The sequence below is a fragment of the Pteropus medius genome, unplaced genomic scaffold (genome assembly GCF_902729225.1).
Source record: "Pteropus medius unplaced genomic scaffold, Ma_sr-lr_union100, whole genome shotgun sequence".
NCBI classification, from domain to species: domain Eukaryota; kingdom Metazoa; phylum Chordata; class Mammalia; order Chiroptera; family Pteropodidae; genus Pteropus; species Pteropus medius.
In genome coordinates, this window is record NW_024350397.1 from 4,080,124 (window position 1) to 4,096,438 (window position 16,315).

The 16,315-nt window shown below is 33.7% G+C and overlaps 1 protein-coding gene across 2 annotated transcripts in view; it reads right to left on the reverse strand.

The window, feature by feature from the left end:
- Window positions 1-16,315, reverse strand: part of ITGB1 (integrin subunit beta 1) — a 48,672-nt gene that overhangs the window by 6,228 nt on the left and 26,129 nt on the right. For both annotated transcript variants that reach the window (XM_039839762.1, XM_039839763.1), the window contains exons 4-15: window positions 14,167-14,389; window positions 12,537-12,707; window positions 11,414-11,652; window positions 9,062-9,217; window positions 8,230-8,325; window positions 7,845-7,934; window positions 6,220-6,360; window positions 5,859-6,058; window positions 3,960-4,198; window positions 3,297-3,519; window positions 2,429-2,661; window positions 592-758 (exon numbers count right to left, since the gene is read on the reverse strand). In XM_039839762.1, coding sequence (XP_039695696.1) covers window positions 592-758; window positions 2,429-2,661; window positions 3,297-3,519; window positions 3,960-4,198; window positions 5,859-6,058; window positions 6,220-6,360; window positions 7,845-7,934; window positions 8,230-8,325; window positions 9,062-9,217; window positions 11,414-11,652; window positions 12,537-12,707; window positions 14,167-14,389 — 2,178 coding nt within the window. The remainder of the gene's footprint in view (window positions 1-591; window positions 759-2,428; window positions 2,662-3,296; window positions 3,520-3,959; window positions 4,199-5,858; window positions 6,059-6,219; window positions 6,361-7,844; window positions 7,935-8,229; window positions 8,326-9,061; window positions 9,218-11,413; window positions 11,653-12,536; window positions 12,708-14,166; window positions 14,390-16,315) is intronic.

Consider the following 16,315-nt stretch of genomic DNA (forward strand, 5'->3'; position numbering starts at 1 on the left):
AGCAAGGTTTATTGAGTTATAATTTCCAAAGAGTAAAATATATCCTTTTTTAAGTACAGCATTTCGTAATTCTCAAATGTATAAACACACCCACAATCAATGTCATCCCAAGAAGATCCCTTTTTCCTTTACACCAACTCTAGCCTCTGGAAACCACATAACTTGATTTCTATCCTTATAGTTTTGTCATATAAATGGAATCACATACTATATAGCCTTTTGAGTCTGGGAGCTTTCTACTTAAGGTTCTTGAGTGAGAGAGAGCGAGAGAGGGAGAGAGCGAGAGAGAGGGAGAGAGGGAGAGAGGGAGAGAGAAAGCGCGCGCGCATGTGCGCGCACGCCATCCATAAAGTAGCTTGCTACACAGATAACATTATTTAGGATTCTACTTTACATGAGATGAAAAGGCAAAAGAGGAGATTTAATACCAAAATTATTAAGAAAAAAAGAAATACTGACCACAGTAAAAAGAGATATTCTTATAGTATTTTCTTTTAATGGGATGTATTTAAGATGTTTTTTTGTTTTGCACTAAATGCAAGTTCTCTGAATAATGAGCTTATGGAACTTTTTAGATGTTTTGCAACTTACCGTGTCCCATTTGGCATTCATTTTTTCCTTTTCAAATTTGGCAAATTCCCTTCTGTCATGAATTATCATTAAAAGCTTCCAAATCAGCAGCAATGCAAGGCCAATCAGAACAATTCCAGCAACCACACCAGCTACAATGGGAATGATGTCTGGACCAGTGGGGCACTCTGTAAAGTACAAAGGAAAGACTGAGCATACAGGGATTAATGTGTACAGAGTACAGTCAGAAGTCTGAAGAGCTGGGTAGTCTCTTATCAGTGAACATATACTATCCCAAAGATCTAAAAGACACTACAACTAACAAGTGAGTTTATAAGGACACAGAATCCATGACCAGTAAAAAATAATATATACATATTATACAGAAATTTATTTCTACATATTAAAAACTGAACTTTAGAATAGTGTCCTCTACAATAGCATCAAAAGTCATGAAATACTTATGTATAAATCCAACAAAATATGTTCAAGTTTTGCATGGTAAAATTACTAAACAGTGATGAAAGAAACCAAAGAACACTTGAATAAATAGAGAGCTATTCCATGTTTATGGATCAGAAGACTCAATAATATTAAGATATCATTCTCCTCCAATTTGATCAACGCAATCCAAATCAAAATCCTGGTAAGATTTTTGTAGATATTAAAAAGTTAACTCTAAAATTTACAAGGCAGGCAGAGAACTAGGGAAGTGTTTCAAAAACACTTTTGGAAAAGAACAAAGTTGGACAACTTACATTATTATCAGACTTCAAGCCCAGCTATAAAGCAACAGGAATTGAGACAGTGTGGTATTTACTGGCTATAACACAGTTGCATACATTAACGGACTAGAATAGAATCAGAAATAGGGCATACATATAAGGTCATCTCATTTTCAACAATGGTTGAGAAAGGTCAGACTTTTCAACAAATAGTACTAGAACTACTGGACATCCCTATGCAAAAGACTGAATCTCACTCCACATACTAAGATTAACTCAGAATGGGTTATTGACCTAAGTAGAAATCCAAAAACTATAAAACGTCTACAAGAAAACACCACGGAAAAGTCCTATGAACTTGAGTTAGGCAAAAGTTTTCAGATAAAATGGTAAAAGCAAGATACATAAGAGAAAAACTGGGTAAATTGTAGTTCATCGAAATTAAAGTTTCTGGTCTTCAAAAAACCCCGTTAAGAAAATGAAAAGACAAGGAGGCACAGACTGGGAAACACTATTGCAAAACACATATCTGAAAAGACAAAACAGTGCAGAGACTTTAAAAAGCAGTTTGGCTGTTTCTTATGAACATATGCATATTGTAGCCCCCAAAATTCATTCCTAATATTTATTCAAGAGAAATGCAAACTTACATTCCCACAAAAACCTGTACCCAAATGTAGAAAATTCCAAAGAATATACAAAAAGCACATAGAAAAACCAAGATAAAGTTTCATCTTATGAGAAGCTGAACAAACTCACACGTTACAATAATCTTTAACAAATTATCTCTCTTGTCAAAGCCTAAATCAACCTCAAATTTATCATCAATAATGATATAACTCTTATGAATTACCTGGTGTCAGATATTGTGCTGAGTGCTTTGTGGGGATTACTGCATTTAATCTTCAAACTCTCCACTTGTAACACTTAAAACTTGCTTTCTCTTTCCCTCACTTCTTATATAGTTAATTAAATACTATTTTAAACTTTGAGATAAAAATGTCCCAATTGGAACCTAAAATAATCCACCTGGAGGCCATTCCTGGACATTAAGGAAACTGCGAATAGGCCTAAGTAGTAGAAACAAGACATAGAAGAAAATGAAAAACATTATGAAATGATCGGATTTCTACCTGGAGTCTCTACAACATGAACGATGGCTTCATTGTTCCCATTCACGGAATATGTGAAATAGAACCAGCAATCATCAACATCCTTCTCCTTACAGTGGGACAGGGGATCCACCTGGCCCGGCTGGGGTAATTTGTCCCGATTTTCAACCTTGGTAATGTTGAAATGGGAACATTCCTGTGCACATGTGTCTTTCTTTTCTCCTTTATTGAAGGCTCGGCACTGAACACATTCTCTGTTAAAACACAAATTTTAACAGTTAACATTTAATATTTAAAATGAATATTTGCTTAAAAATTACTTCACGTGCTAGATTCAAAATTTGACCAAACTGAACCAAGATCTATGAAGGATTTGACTAAAAGGAGTGGCATATGACATTGGCTCGATGAGAAACAAAATATAAAGATGCTAGTTTCCCAAGTAAAATTATAATTTATTACAGCTTAAACTAAAATCCCCCAAAAGAAACAGCAGTAAAATAAAACTAGCCCTATCAGATATAAAACCAAAATAATTTAAACAATGTGTTGCTGGTACAATAATAGTTTTTCAAGGGAAAAACCTTCAATTTTGCTTAGTCGAAAGATAGTAATTAAGCAATTGGTGATGCTAATGTAACAGAAGTTACCAGACTCAATTACATAGCAAATTCAGATCAAAATAATAGTACCGCTATCCTATGACACTCTTCAAAATCATGTGACAAACACTAGCCACTGAGAAAGAATTTTTAGATTTGAAAAGTGGGCTTCAGTGTGGCAGATATTTTATTTACATATGTAACAGGTACTGTTCCAGATCTAGTGATACCACACAGGGCAACAGACAGTAAATGCCAACTATTTCAAACAATTAGGAAATACTTACTTATGCTCAGCACAGACGCCAAGGCAGGTCTGACACATCTCACAAGTCGGCCCCTGAAATTTGGGATCCGTGCACTTACATGTGCCACACTCACAGATGCCCCGGCCATTGCAGATCTGTCCATTTGTGGCCATGCATGAAGTCGTGTCCAGAGAACAGTCGCATGCACTGCCCGTGTAGTCGGGGTTGCATTCACACACACGACACTTGCAAACACCATTTCCTACAATTAAAAATATCATTTCTCATAACAGTAAAACAAAAATCACAGCACTGATTTAAAAGTAGAAATGAGCAATAATGAGAAGAAAGTATAGGTAAGGGATGGACTGACCCTCAATGCTGCCCTTTTTCTATTTATTCACTAAGCAAACTCTAACATTTTTATTATATTAGACGGGATCACATTTTTTTGTATATTAATTTTTTCTTCTTTTATTGTGAAATATAACATACATAACAGATAAGTACATAAAACATACTAAGTTTAACATGTAATTATAAAGTGGAAATAAAAGTAACCAGCCCTAGGTCAAGAAAAAAAGCACTGCCAGCACTGAAGAGCCCCAGCCCTCCTCACTCATCCCTACTCCTGCCCTGTGTTGTCTCTCCCTTAGTAAGATGAGATCACATTTTATAACCATATTCTGACTCCTTTCTCACCTCCACAAATTAAGCCGTTGGATCTATCACAGTTGAAATTGTCACACTCGCAGAATTTTCCAGAATAAATTTCATTTGTATTATCCCTCTTCCTACAAACACACTGTCCACAGACACACTCGCCATTGTTACTACAGATCTCTGAACTGTTTTCTTTCCTGCAGTAAGCATCCATATCTTCACTGTTAACTTCATCTGTGCTACATTCACAATGTCTGCCAACACGTCCCTCATTGCACCTAAAGAGAGTCCAAAATTTCATTTACATAAAAGAAAAATAACTTAAAATAACAAACTATGATGTGGGAAAGACTATTAACGATACGTTTCAACTACAATTATGTTACATGGGAGTGCTCATGGACACAAAAGTGTGCACATGCACACACACACACGCCAGCCATTCAAGTTCACATGGAACACGTGCAAGGGCCTAGGGAAAAAACTCTTCAGGAGAGTAACCATTTTGATCAAGATGAAAATATAATAAGCAGGTGAACAAAACATTTGGAAACAAAGGATAAACTTATTTTTAAACAGTATGTTAGTGATGTTTTCAAATTACATGCTATTACATTTGCTATTACTGGTGAAACATCTCTAAATTTAAAGCAATGGTCCAACTGTTAATGTAAGAAAGTACAATAAACACATCCTAAAAGCACACAGAAGTTAAACACTGAGCATATAATTTAAAAATATAAGTAACATACTGTTTAAAAACAAATTTATCCTATGGATCCAGACTTTTCAGATACACTTATATATTTTCAGAATACCTAATGCTTACAGACACTGAATACACTAACTCTGTATCTAGTAAATATACAAAGGGAAGAAAGGCATCATTTACATGACTTAGGATATGTAAACATAAAAATAAAAATGTAACATTTTAAGATTTAAAATGGATAGCTAATAACTAATAGCGAAATAGAGCCATTTATTTTTCTCATGATTAAAACCTTTAAAAACTTAGTTATTTGGAGCTGACATTTAATCAAAATACTCTCCCATCCTATTCTTTAAGGAGAAAGCTGTATTCAGAGTACATTCAATTTTAATTTTTAATTAAAAGTAACTACAGTGTGAAAATTAAATTCTATGCAGAAGTACATGTAGTACAAAGTGAACATCCTTTATCACTTCCTAATTCCAATTCCCCGATAAAATCACCGTTATAAGTTTGGCATGTCTTTAAAATGTTTTTTATAAACATTATATAAGCTTATTTAATAAGCTCTAGAAAATTTAGATTGCTATTTTATGAGAGAAAAACTCAAATGCTACCTAAATAGTTTGTTAAATATGTCTTGGATGGCTATAAAAGCTTTTATTTTAAAAAGCAGTCTTCTTAAGGAGCAAAAAAAGGCAAGGAAGAATTTTCTACATCACACACAAGATCATCAAATTGATCTTCAGGTGAGCAACAGTGGTTGAAACCAAAAAAATTTTTTTTCAATTAGAGTTTACATTCACTATTATTTTATATTAGTTTCAGGTGTACAGCATAGTAGTTGGACACTTAGATAATTTACAAAGAGATCCCTCTGATTAGTCTAGCACCTACGTGGCACTATAGTTATTACAACATTATTGACTATATTCCCTATGTTGTACTTTAAATCCCCATGACGATTTTCTAACTACCAATTTGTACTTCTTAATCCCTTCACCTTTTTCACCCCAGTCCCTCAAGTCTCCTCCCATGTGGCAACCACCAGTCTGTTCTCTGGATCTATGAGTCTGATTCCATTATGTTTGTTCATTTATTTGGAACAAATAATTTATTTGCTCCAAATAGTCAGATTTTCTCTTGATGTCCCAAAACATAACCTGCCTGTAACTTTCTAAACCAACATACCTCTCTCTGTCCTTTTCTGACCACCTCCAGCTTACCTGCAAGCTCCACACTCAAACGTTCCATTTCCTTCGTGACACTTTGGACTGCCAGGGATGCCTTCACTTTGACACTCACATTCACAGATGAACTGAAGAATAATCTCTACTTCCTCAGTGAAGCCCAGAGGCTTAATTTTAATGGTTTCGGAATTTTTATTCGGACATTTATTTGAAGTTATGCTAATTTCGAATTGAACCTTAAAGGAAAAAATGAGTTAACAACTAACTAAGCAACTTAAATCTACTAAAAAATATTTCAAAAAGCTACTCATTTTTTTATTCTCAAATTATAATCTAGATTGCTTATAAATAAGCAATTTTTTCTTTTCTACAGAAAAGGTAGATTTATACCACCTACCTCATCTCCAATGGAAATATTGGAGCATTTTCTTCCATTTTCCCCAGTTCCATTCACCCCATTCTTGCAGTAAGATTTGTAATTTATTGTTACTCCTTCTGGCAATTTGCTGTTTTCCAAAATGACTTCTGAGGAAAGGGACTAAAAGAAAGTCTAATTATACATAGGAAAGGCAAACAAAATGCTACTATAAGTTGAATTCATAAAATCAATGGGTAAAATGAACTGTTAACAAAATATCATTTAAATAAAATACTTGAAGCCAAATCTTGAGTGACTAGAAAACAGAGAACCTAGAGAAATAGGCTCTAATCAATAAGGATTAGTTCAAAATATTGTACATGATTGAAAGTTAAGTTATTTATATTTTAATTACTTAAAATATTAATGATCATTAAGCACAGAAACCTGATATAAATTATGAGGAGTCTTAAGAACTCAGAGCCAACATTTTCTTTCCCCATCGGCAATATGGCTCCCCTCTGGCCCTACCACTTCATCTAACTAGGGACTAAAGTAAATAATCTACTATATAGTCTGGAACAAATTTGCTTAGAACCCATTATAGCCCTGGCAAAACAAAATAAAACAAAAGCCTTCAGTAAGAAGTATTCGAGCCAGTGCTTTTTTTTAGAATATCAGACTGCCCAGGACAAATGCAAAAGGCTGTGGGAGCAAGCTATCGCCTGTTAACCCCTACATGCAAGGGAATTCATGCGGTTAAGATGGAGAACAACTATGCAGAAGGCATGCAACAACTGGAATCTTGAAAATATTTGTAAAAATCTTTTTTTTTTTTTGAGATGATCAGACACTTTTTAAAAAATTTTATTAAATTTATTGGGTGATATTGGTTAATGAAATTATATAGGTCCCAAGTGTACAATTCAATAATCCATCATATATATATATTGTATTGCGAGTTCACCACCCAAAGTCGAATCTCCTTCCATCACCATATATTTGACCCTCTTTACCGTTATCTATCTCCTTCCCTCCCCATTTTGAGTAGGGTCTTTGTAAAACATTTTGGGAACTCCTGGCATGAAATAAAAAGTATCTAAAAATCAACTTGTCAAGGGCTAAGTGGAGGTGGTGGCATGCAGCACACATGGTTACCATGTTACAAATGCCTTCAGATTACTTAAAATAATTATTAACCAATGCTTAGTGAGTATTACTAAAGGTATTCTGAATTAAGCTCTAGACAGAGCAAATGATTCCTCTTTAATTTCAACTTCCTTCCATGTGTGAGGGGGAAAATTTTATAAATCTTTTAAAAATAGTCAAGTCATATCTATATTAACATTTAAAAAACCTATAAATCTAAATGTGAGTTTCTTCCCCATTTGCTTTCCAATGAAGAAACTTCCTGCTTAATGACATTCAAACAGATATTTAGAAATATTCCCCACATGTCTTTACCTTATTTTTTCTTTGTTTAAAATTAATAATTATGCTTTTGTAAGAGAATATGAGTTTTTCCTCCATGTGCATAGACTTTAAAATTTATGTTGTCCTCTGGGTTTTGTTAAACTGTATATAAAGGGAGTTTTACTTTCTTTTGAGCAAAGTATTTTCAACAGGGTATTGTCCAAAACAGATCTTATTTAAAATGCACTCACATTGTATGCATCAATGATCAACTGAATCACATTGCTGGAATTTGCAGATAATGTTCCTACTGCTGACTTAGGGATCAAATTTTTCAGTTCCTGTAATTAAAAGATAAAACATTTAAAATACAGATATATTCATTCTATAAGCATCTATTGAGTACCAAATACTTATTTTTAAATACCAGTTCCATACGTAGTTCCTAAATAACTTAAGGAGTCAGACCTGAAAAAAACTAGTTTTATAATATATATTAAAAATTAATATAAAATGCTTTTGTAAAATCCAGTCTAGCAGGTGACATTTTCCTACATTTTAATTCATATATGATTTTGCCTCTAATGACTAAAAGAAAAGGAGTCTAGAAATTTCTTCCTCTTTTTATCTTGTTACCTTGTAAACAGGCTGAAATTCTTCAGTAACCGCAAAAATCGTCTGAATGTTATTTTCGCTTAGTTTCTGGACAAGGTGAGCAATAGAAGGATAATCCTAAGAAGTTAAGTGATAAAATTTAGTACATAATTACATCCAATCAATTCCAGTTTTTTGATCCTTTTTGAAAATCATGATTTGACTATATAACTGGATTACTTACATAAGATTGCTTGAAATAACACAAATAATTGCTGGAGTGGTGTGTACACATGGGTTTCTAATCTTCTATATATGTGTATAAAAATTTCCATAATAGGTTTTATAAAGCAAGATCATCTATGCATATTAAATGTCAGAACAAGGAAATTAAAAAATTGCCAGTAATTAAAGGTTGTATTATCTATTACTTAAGAAAAAGACCACTTTCTTCCAGAACCTGGAAAAGTTGCCCATCTTCATTTTTAGTAGAGGCAGGGTGCCTATTTTGAAAACTCACATATAAATAAGAAGAAGACAGTACAAATTATTTTTTTAAAAAATAAAATCAAATTTGCTACCAAATAATCCATACAAGTGAGAAGAGACCCAGCTATGAGTTGAGGCATCGAGTAAAAATGTCTAAGCAGCTCCTTTCCCCCTACTGAAATCCTTATCTAAGCGGAAGAAAGCAAGCACAAAGCCACATGTTTAGAAACAGCAATATTTGCTTTCCTGCACATAAGGTCAGGGCCCATACTGAAAAACCAAACCCTGAAAAACCCACAAGCCAGTCATTCACAATATCTTAGTATTAAATGTCAAAACTCAATATAAATCCATTCAATAAATATATAAGGAATTAGACACTTACATAATAATGGCTCATTGTGTACACATCGTTTTCCAGGTGACACTGTCCATCATTTGGTAAAACAATTCCACCAAGTTTCCCATCTCCGGCAAAGTGAAAACCAGCATCCGTGGAAAACACTAGTAGCCGTGTAACATTCCTCCAGCCAATTAATGACTTGAAAAGAAAAGGACTGTAATTTTAAAGTACTACTCACAATAATTCGCAATAGTGCATATAGGCTATCATTGTACTTTTAACCTAATTCTGTATCTTCTCTTTACTTTCTCTTTCCACAATGCTAATATTCTTGTGGATAAGCACATAGAGCCCACTGAACAGAGCTCTTCCGCCCCACTGTAAAATTACATCTTGCCTGGTTGTCCATTTCTCTCAGCTCTTTTTAAAAAACTCTATCTTTTAAAATAAATGTCTCTCCCCCACTAGAAGGTAAGCCGACTCCACGTGGGGGCAAGGACCACTCATGGTTTTGCTCATCATCATATCTGCAGTAGCTGGCAGTGTATATATATATAGTAGGTGTTTCACGAATATTTCTGAAGTAAATAAAAATGCCTCAGCTCATGCTTTACTTTACCTTCCTGCTGCTGTCTTATTCTCATCCATCCTTCCATCCTAACTCTATCTTCCACAGTATATACCTTTACTGGCCCGCCATAGTAGGTCTTCCTTTTTTAAGTACAAAAAAAACTATCTTCTCCAAAGATATGCACTGCTTAATCCCACAGACTGAGGAAAAGTTAGAGGCAACCCAGAGAATGCTCTCTCCACAGTGAGCTGCTAACAAGAACACAAATTAATGGCTGGAAAGAAAAGAGGTGTCAGGCTATGCACAACCTGGAATAGTTACTCTTTCTTTCCCTTTAAAAGCAAGATTATCCCTAAATTGCAACTACTCCGTGAGAAGTCATAGGTAACAATAATATAGTAGTTAATATTTGCTTAGAGCTTAATGGTACTTTATATGGATTATCTTATTTAAACTTCATAATAGCCCTATGAGGTATATTATCCTTTCTCAAGAAGGAAACAGCCCTCTATAATGGCTAATTAAACTGTCTAATCAGTGGTGACAAGAAAGTCTGAGACCATGTCCTAATGGTCTAAAGAATGTTCTCTTACCACTATACCATATTATTATCTTGGATAGCAATTAGCACCTTAGCAAAAATTGGTTGAAAAATAACCATTAAGCATTTGGAATCAAGGAAGGACTTCTAGGGAATAAGGATACTGTAAGAAAAAAAGGCGGGGGAAATGATACAGCAGTAGGTACTTAAGACAAACTTTATCCACCTCACAATGTTTTCTAGTTTCAACTTCAGCTATATCATTTTAAGGTCATCTCAAAATCTTCGGAGGCTAAATGGGTCATAAAATCCTAATCGCTAAATAAGTCAAACACTTATATGTGGCATCTAAAGAACAAAAATGAACAAACAAAACAGAAACAGACTCAAAGATACAGAGAACAAACTGGGGGAATGGGTGAAAAAGGTGAAAGGATTAATTAGTACAAATTGGAAGTGACAAAACAGTTACAGGGATGTGAAGTACAGCACAGGGAATATAGTCAATAATACTGCAATGACTATGTACAAGGCCAGGTGGGTACTAGAGTAATCAGGGGGATCACTTTGTAAATTATGTAAATGTTTAACCATTATGCTGTACACCTGAAACTAATATAAAACAACACTGAATAGCAACTGTAGTTGAAAATAAAAAAGATAAAAAAAATTCTAATCACTAGTCCAGTGGAGATGAGCTTGTTATTACTTAAAATCTTACAATTATTTACAAATATATAACTTCTCAAATACATTTTCTCAGCTTATAAACTAGAACTTAAAAAATTCTTTCTTTCTGAATTACTGAGACACAGGAAAAGACATATTTCAAAGGTGATGAGCAGAAGAAAACTGGCAAAAGGAAAATGATATTTGAGACACTATTCCATCTGAGCACTTTTAATGCTCCTCAGATACCTCAGAAGACCTCAATTCTGTCTCTGGCACAAAGCCAGAAAGTCAGGACACCTGGGCCTCTTCTAAAAACTAAGAACACCAGCTAAAGTACAGGTGAATTGCCTCGCAGTTTCAAATGGTGAGAATTCTGGCTTTTAAAACCCTGTATAAATAAACCAACTGCCTGGTTTAAATTCAGACACGATAATTACATATGCTTTTACAAAGCACTTGTAGTTGGAGGGAATTTAAGGGGTTAAATTCTGTACTTCTCTGGAGTAATCAAGTATGATATGGTCATAAAGGTAACTTTTTTCTACTGATAGTAAAATCACACTTAAAATTCATACAATAATAGTCCTTTGTAAAAAATGAATGCGCTTACCCCACAAACTGCAACTTGCATGATTGCATCAAAGCCACCTTCTGGAGAATCCAGATTTCCAGATATACGCTGTTTACCAACAAGTTCATTAAATACTTCCCCTTTATCAGTAAGACTAAGCACATTTTTGTAGCTAAATGGGCTGGTACAATTCTGTTCACTTGTGCAAGGGTTCCTGAGCTTAGCTGGTGTTGTACTAATGTAAGGCATCACAGTTTTCTCCACAAATGAGCCAAACCCTGTGCAGGAAAAATGCATAAAGACAGATGAAAAGATGGATGGTAGACAGATGGAAAGATAAGCTTGCATTAAAGAAAAAAAAAAAATTAAGAATGTTACCACATGTAAGCCAATCTTTAATAAAGAACGGTAAGGTTTTAATAATAAGGTTTGGAAAGGTAATCTTTTTCTTTAATAGAGAAAGAATGGTAAGGTTTTAATAATAAGGTTTGAAAAGGTGACTACTGTAATATGAAAAGTCCAGTTCTGAAATGAGATTAGGCTGTATTGGCAGGTGTAGTCCTATTAATTAGTAATGAAATAGAATCTGAGTACTCAACATGTTTATGAAATAAATCAACAAATGAATTCCTGTAAAAACAAGCATGCATTTCATTATCTGTGTGGTAGACTGTTAGCCCTCCATACATCCATTTCACATCTCAGATTCAACCAACCGCAGATCAAAAATATTTTTAAAACTCCCAGAAAGTTCCAAAAAGGGAAATTTGAATCTGCCATGCGCCAAACACTATGATGAATCCAACTGAATGAAGTGATAGGTAAGCATACCCTGCTGTTGCCTATATGCAAAAAAGTCCCATTTTATATAAGGTACTTGAGCATCCACGGATTATGGCATGGTATGCGGAGCAGTGGGGCTTGGAACCAATCCCCCCCGTAAATCCCGAGGGATGACTGTAATCTGTGTCAAATAACATGGTAGCATACATAACAGAGGAACAAAGAGGCAGAAAGATTATCAGATGTGTGAAAAGAATAACAGTCCTCTCAGAAAGAAAAGGCTAAAAGCTCGCCTATTTATCTCACAAGTACGTGATGAAGAACAAAACTGCTTAGACCTATACAAAAACAAATTATTAAATGTTCTTAATATTCCTACCAATTCGAAAGTCCGAAGTAATCCTCCTCATTTCATTCATCAGATCTGTTCCAAGACTTTTCACGTTCTCCAAGTCATCTTTCATAGAGTAAGAAAGGTCCATTAAGTAGTAGAGATCAATAGGATAGTCTTCAGCTCTCTTGAATTTTAATGCAAATGTCTGCGGCTCCCCTAATTAAACAGATATTAGAAAATGACAATAGACTGCCAGCAATGAAAAGCAAATAAACTGTATTTACAAGGTAAAAAAACATAAAATGAAATATATCATTGCCATATATTTTACACAAACCTATTGGAATTCCATAGATAATGCAAATGGTTTGCCATAGATAATGCAAATGGTTATGGAAATGGTTTCATTCACAAATACTTAGAATGCCAGGCCCTGGGGATGCAGGTGAAAAGACAATATCCCCAATCCACAGTGGACAAGATAACAAATAGTCAATTTATAACTAGGACAGAGGAAAACAAGTGACTGGAACAACATAAATGAGACTGGAGTGGGTACAGAGGGCACATTATAAGGTACAGAGATTGAAATTCTAAGTAAAGATTAAGATTGTTCTCTGTTTAATAAGATCCCACTATATGCAAATAAATAACAATTTGATTTTTACTTTAGAAAATCTGGCAAAAAGTTTTTTAAATGACTTAGACAAAGACACTTGTTAAGAAACTAAAACGAAAATCTAAGGAAGACAATAAAGATTTGAACAGAAAAAATGAGGAAGGAGAAGAGCTATACAAGAGGTGTTAAGTCTAATTCACTTAGGAAATATAGGAAAAGAAGGTTTGGCTGAAAAATCATCAAATTTTTAACTTGGAGATTTTCTGCATATAGATTTCTAGTAGGCAGTTGGATAAATAGGACTGAAGCTTAAAAGTTTGGTACAGTATACAAATGGTTTTTATTTTTTAAAGCCATGAGAGGAAAATCAACAATCAAGTGGACTGCAAAGAGGAAGAAAGAAAAAGATCAGAGAGCACTGTTAAGAGATAAGAAGAAAAACTAGGAGTGATATTGTAGAAGCCAAGAGGAGCACATTTCAAGTAGCTCAAAGGTATCACTTAGTATAGAAAGTTTAAAAGAAAAAGGAGACCGGACAAGGGTCCGTTAGGCTTGGCGGTTCCAGGTGATGGTGGAGATGTGCCAGCACAGGTTCAGAAGCAGAAGCCTAATTGCACCAGGCTGAGGAGTGAATGGGAGGGGAAGTCACGGACACAGGTAATGTGCACCATTTCTTTTAGAGAAAGGAGACAGAAATTGAAAGAAGTATTAGGAAGGCTTGTATATTCTTTTTTTTTTTTAGATGCGAGACTGCCACAGATTCTTACAAAAATCTTAATTTTTTTTAAACAATACTAGACAAATACAAAGGACAAAATCTTTAACAGAATTTACTTTGGACATTAGGCAATATTTATTATTATTTGAAGTATTATGTATCTTACAAATTGTTATGTCTGAAAAAATTTTCTAAAATTTAATGTGTTCCACATTTCTATTTGAGTGCCAGTCCACATATGAAAATGAACCATCAACGGAAACTGGTAGGAAGCTTATATAAAGTTGTCAAAAAGCTCAAGTAGAAACAAAAGTACACACAGGATTAGATTTTTGTACCTGATCGTAATTGCAAAACCAACTGCTGTGGTTGGATTTGAGTGATATCTTCTGGCTGGAGCTTCTCTGCTGTTCCTTTGCTACGGTTGGTTACATTTTTATTTTTCTTTATATCTTTGGAGCCTCTGGGATTTTCTATGTCATCTGGATGACAGCCCTTCTTTTTTAAGGCTTCTAAATCATCACATCGTGCAGAAGTAGGCATCCCTTCTTGTAAAAATGTCTAAAAGACATATAAAATATAAGTATAAATAAAAAGTATTTTTAAAAAGCATAATAGTCAAATCTTTTATATAATAATTGCAAATATGCAATTAAATTGTAAAAATCAAGTGACATAGCAAATGCACTTAATTTCTGGGTTTTAAACAAAATGATCCCTTCATCCAAACAAAAATAAATGTTCTTCTTTATAAACTAAATCTTTTCCTTGAAAAGTAATACTTTTTTCACTAATATATTACTAGCAATTTATTATTTTAGTAATACTTAAGACTGATGTAAACGTATATTTTAACTGCCCCACCTTCAAATTCAGAGTAATCAAAGAAATTTCTACAGTGAAATCATTTATTAGCATGGTTAACAGCCAGTAATAATGTATATACCCAAATATCAGACAAATAATTGTTTCCTAAAATTTCCCTTAGAAAAATCCTTAAAAGCCTCTCATGTTATATAACATTCTCCATCACGATATCTGGAACAAGTTAATGTTTATGGAAAACATATTATCCTAAAAGTAGATCAATTAATGATGCTATTTTTTAAAAAAAGACCAAGAAATTTAGCACAGATGTAGTATTCCTGGAGGTTTAAAACAATTTCAAGTATTAGCTATCACTGTATAATAAGCCTTTTAAAATTTATTTCAAAAACAATTCTGTAAGTGATTATATGACAAGGGTCATGAATATATTTCCATAGGGTGAATTTAAAAAATAAAAAATAAAAAAGGTCTTAATGGAACTTGTGGCTTAGGGCAAAATTCTCAGTAGCAACATGATTTCAAAATGTGTTAAACCTCAAACAATCTAGATGGAAATAAATATTCTACCGGATGATCGAAGATGTACCTTAGTGAAAGCAAAAACACTGCTTTTAGTATGTACACAAAAATTTTCAAAAGTTTTTCATAAAATGCCAGAGTAGAAAGAAAAATAATGACTGTGTGTATCATTTTAAAATGTGTACATATAACTAAATCAATTATTTACATTTGACTATTTCACATGTATCTCTAAAGATTTTATACTTAGATGGCCAAAACATTTTTTCAATCTTGACACTGGGAAAATGAGGGAATGCCTTTTATTTGGAGTCATCTATGTTCACTTATTTAAATACACGTAAGAATACACAATGGTATTGATCAATTATTTTTAAAGGGAAACAAAACCCTAAGTGAGAGCATTTATGAAATTAAGAGAAATGACTGGAAGGTAATGCCATAGGTCAGATGGGTCAAAGCTGCACTGCTTTTATGTATTATCAAACGTAAAATACTAACAATGCACAGGAGCCTAGTGCATTGTTACTTTCCAAATATCAGTCAATCCTGGAAACTTTAAAATCATAACATGCAAGTAAAATTTCACTGAACATATTCCAAAATAGACTTTAATAATTTAAGACTTATGCCACAATGATCAAAGGCTGAACTATTTTAAAGAATAGTTTGGGTAGAATAACCCTCATAAAATGGATGTTGTTGATAACAGTGGCTACCACTCATTTAGAACCTTCTATGTGAAACTGCCTAAGTTCAATCAATTCTAATTCTTGTTAACAAAGATAAAGCAGGCATTATCATGCTCATTTTCCAGTTAAGAAAACCAAGAGTTTTAGGCAAGTATGCCTACGCTGAGACAAATTCACAGCACTCCCTATTCCCTCCACTGTCTGCAAATTAATTACAGAATATCATTTGTAAGTGAACAGAAAGTGCCATTAAAAATTTTTCGAAATAACAAAACAAAAACCTCTCAATTTGTCTTTCAAGTTGTGGTTAAACTTTTGACCAGTTATGCCTATTCGAAATGTGGGGTCAAATGCCCAAGTAAAAACAAATAATAAGCTTTTAATCTTCTGATACTAATCATCTGTGAATAAATTATATATCTTCAAAATGACTTCCCTTTACCTCCTG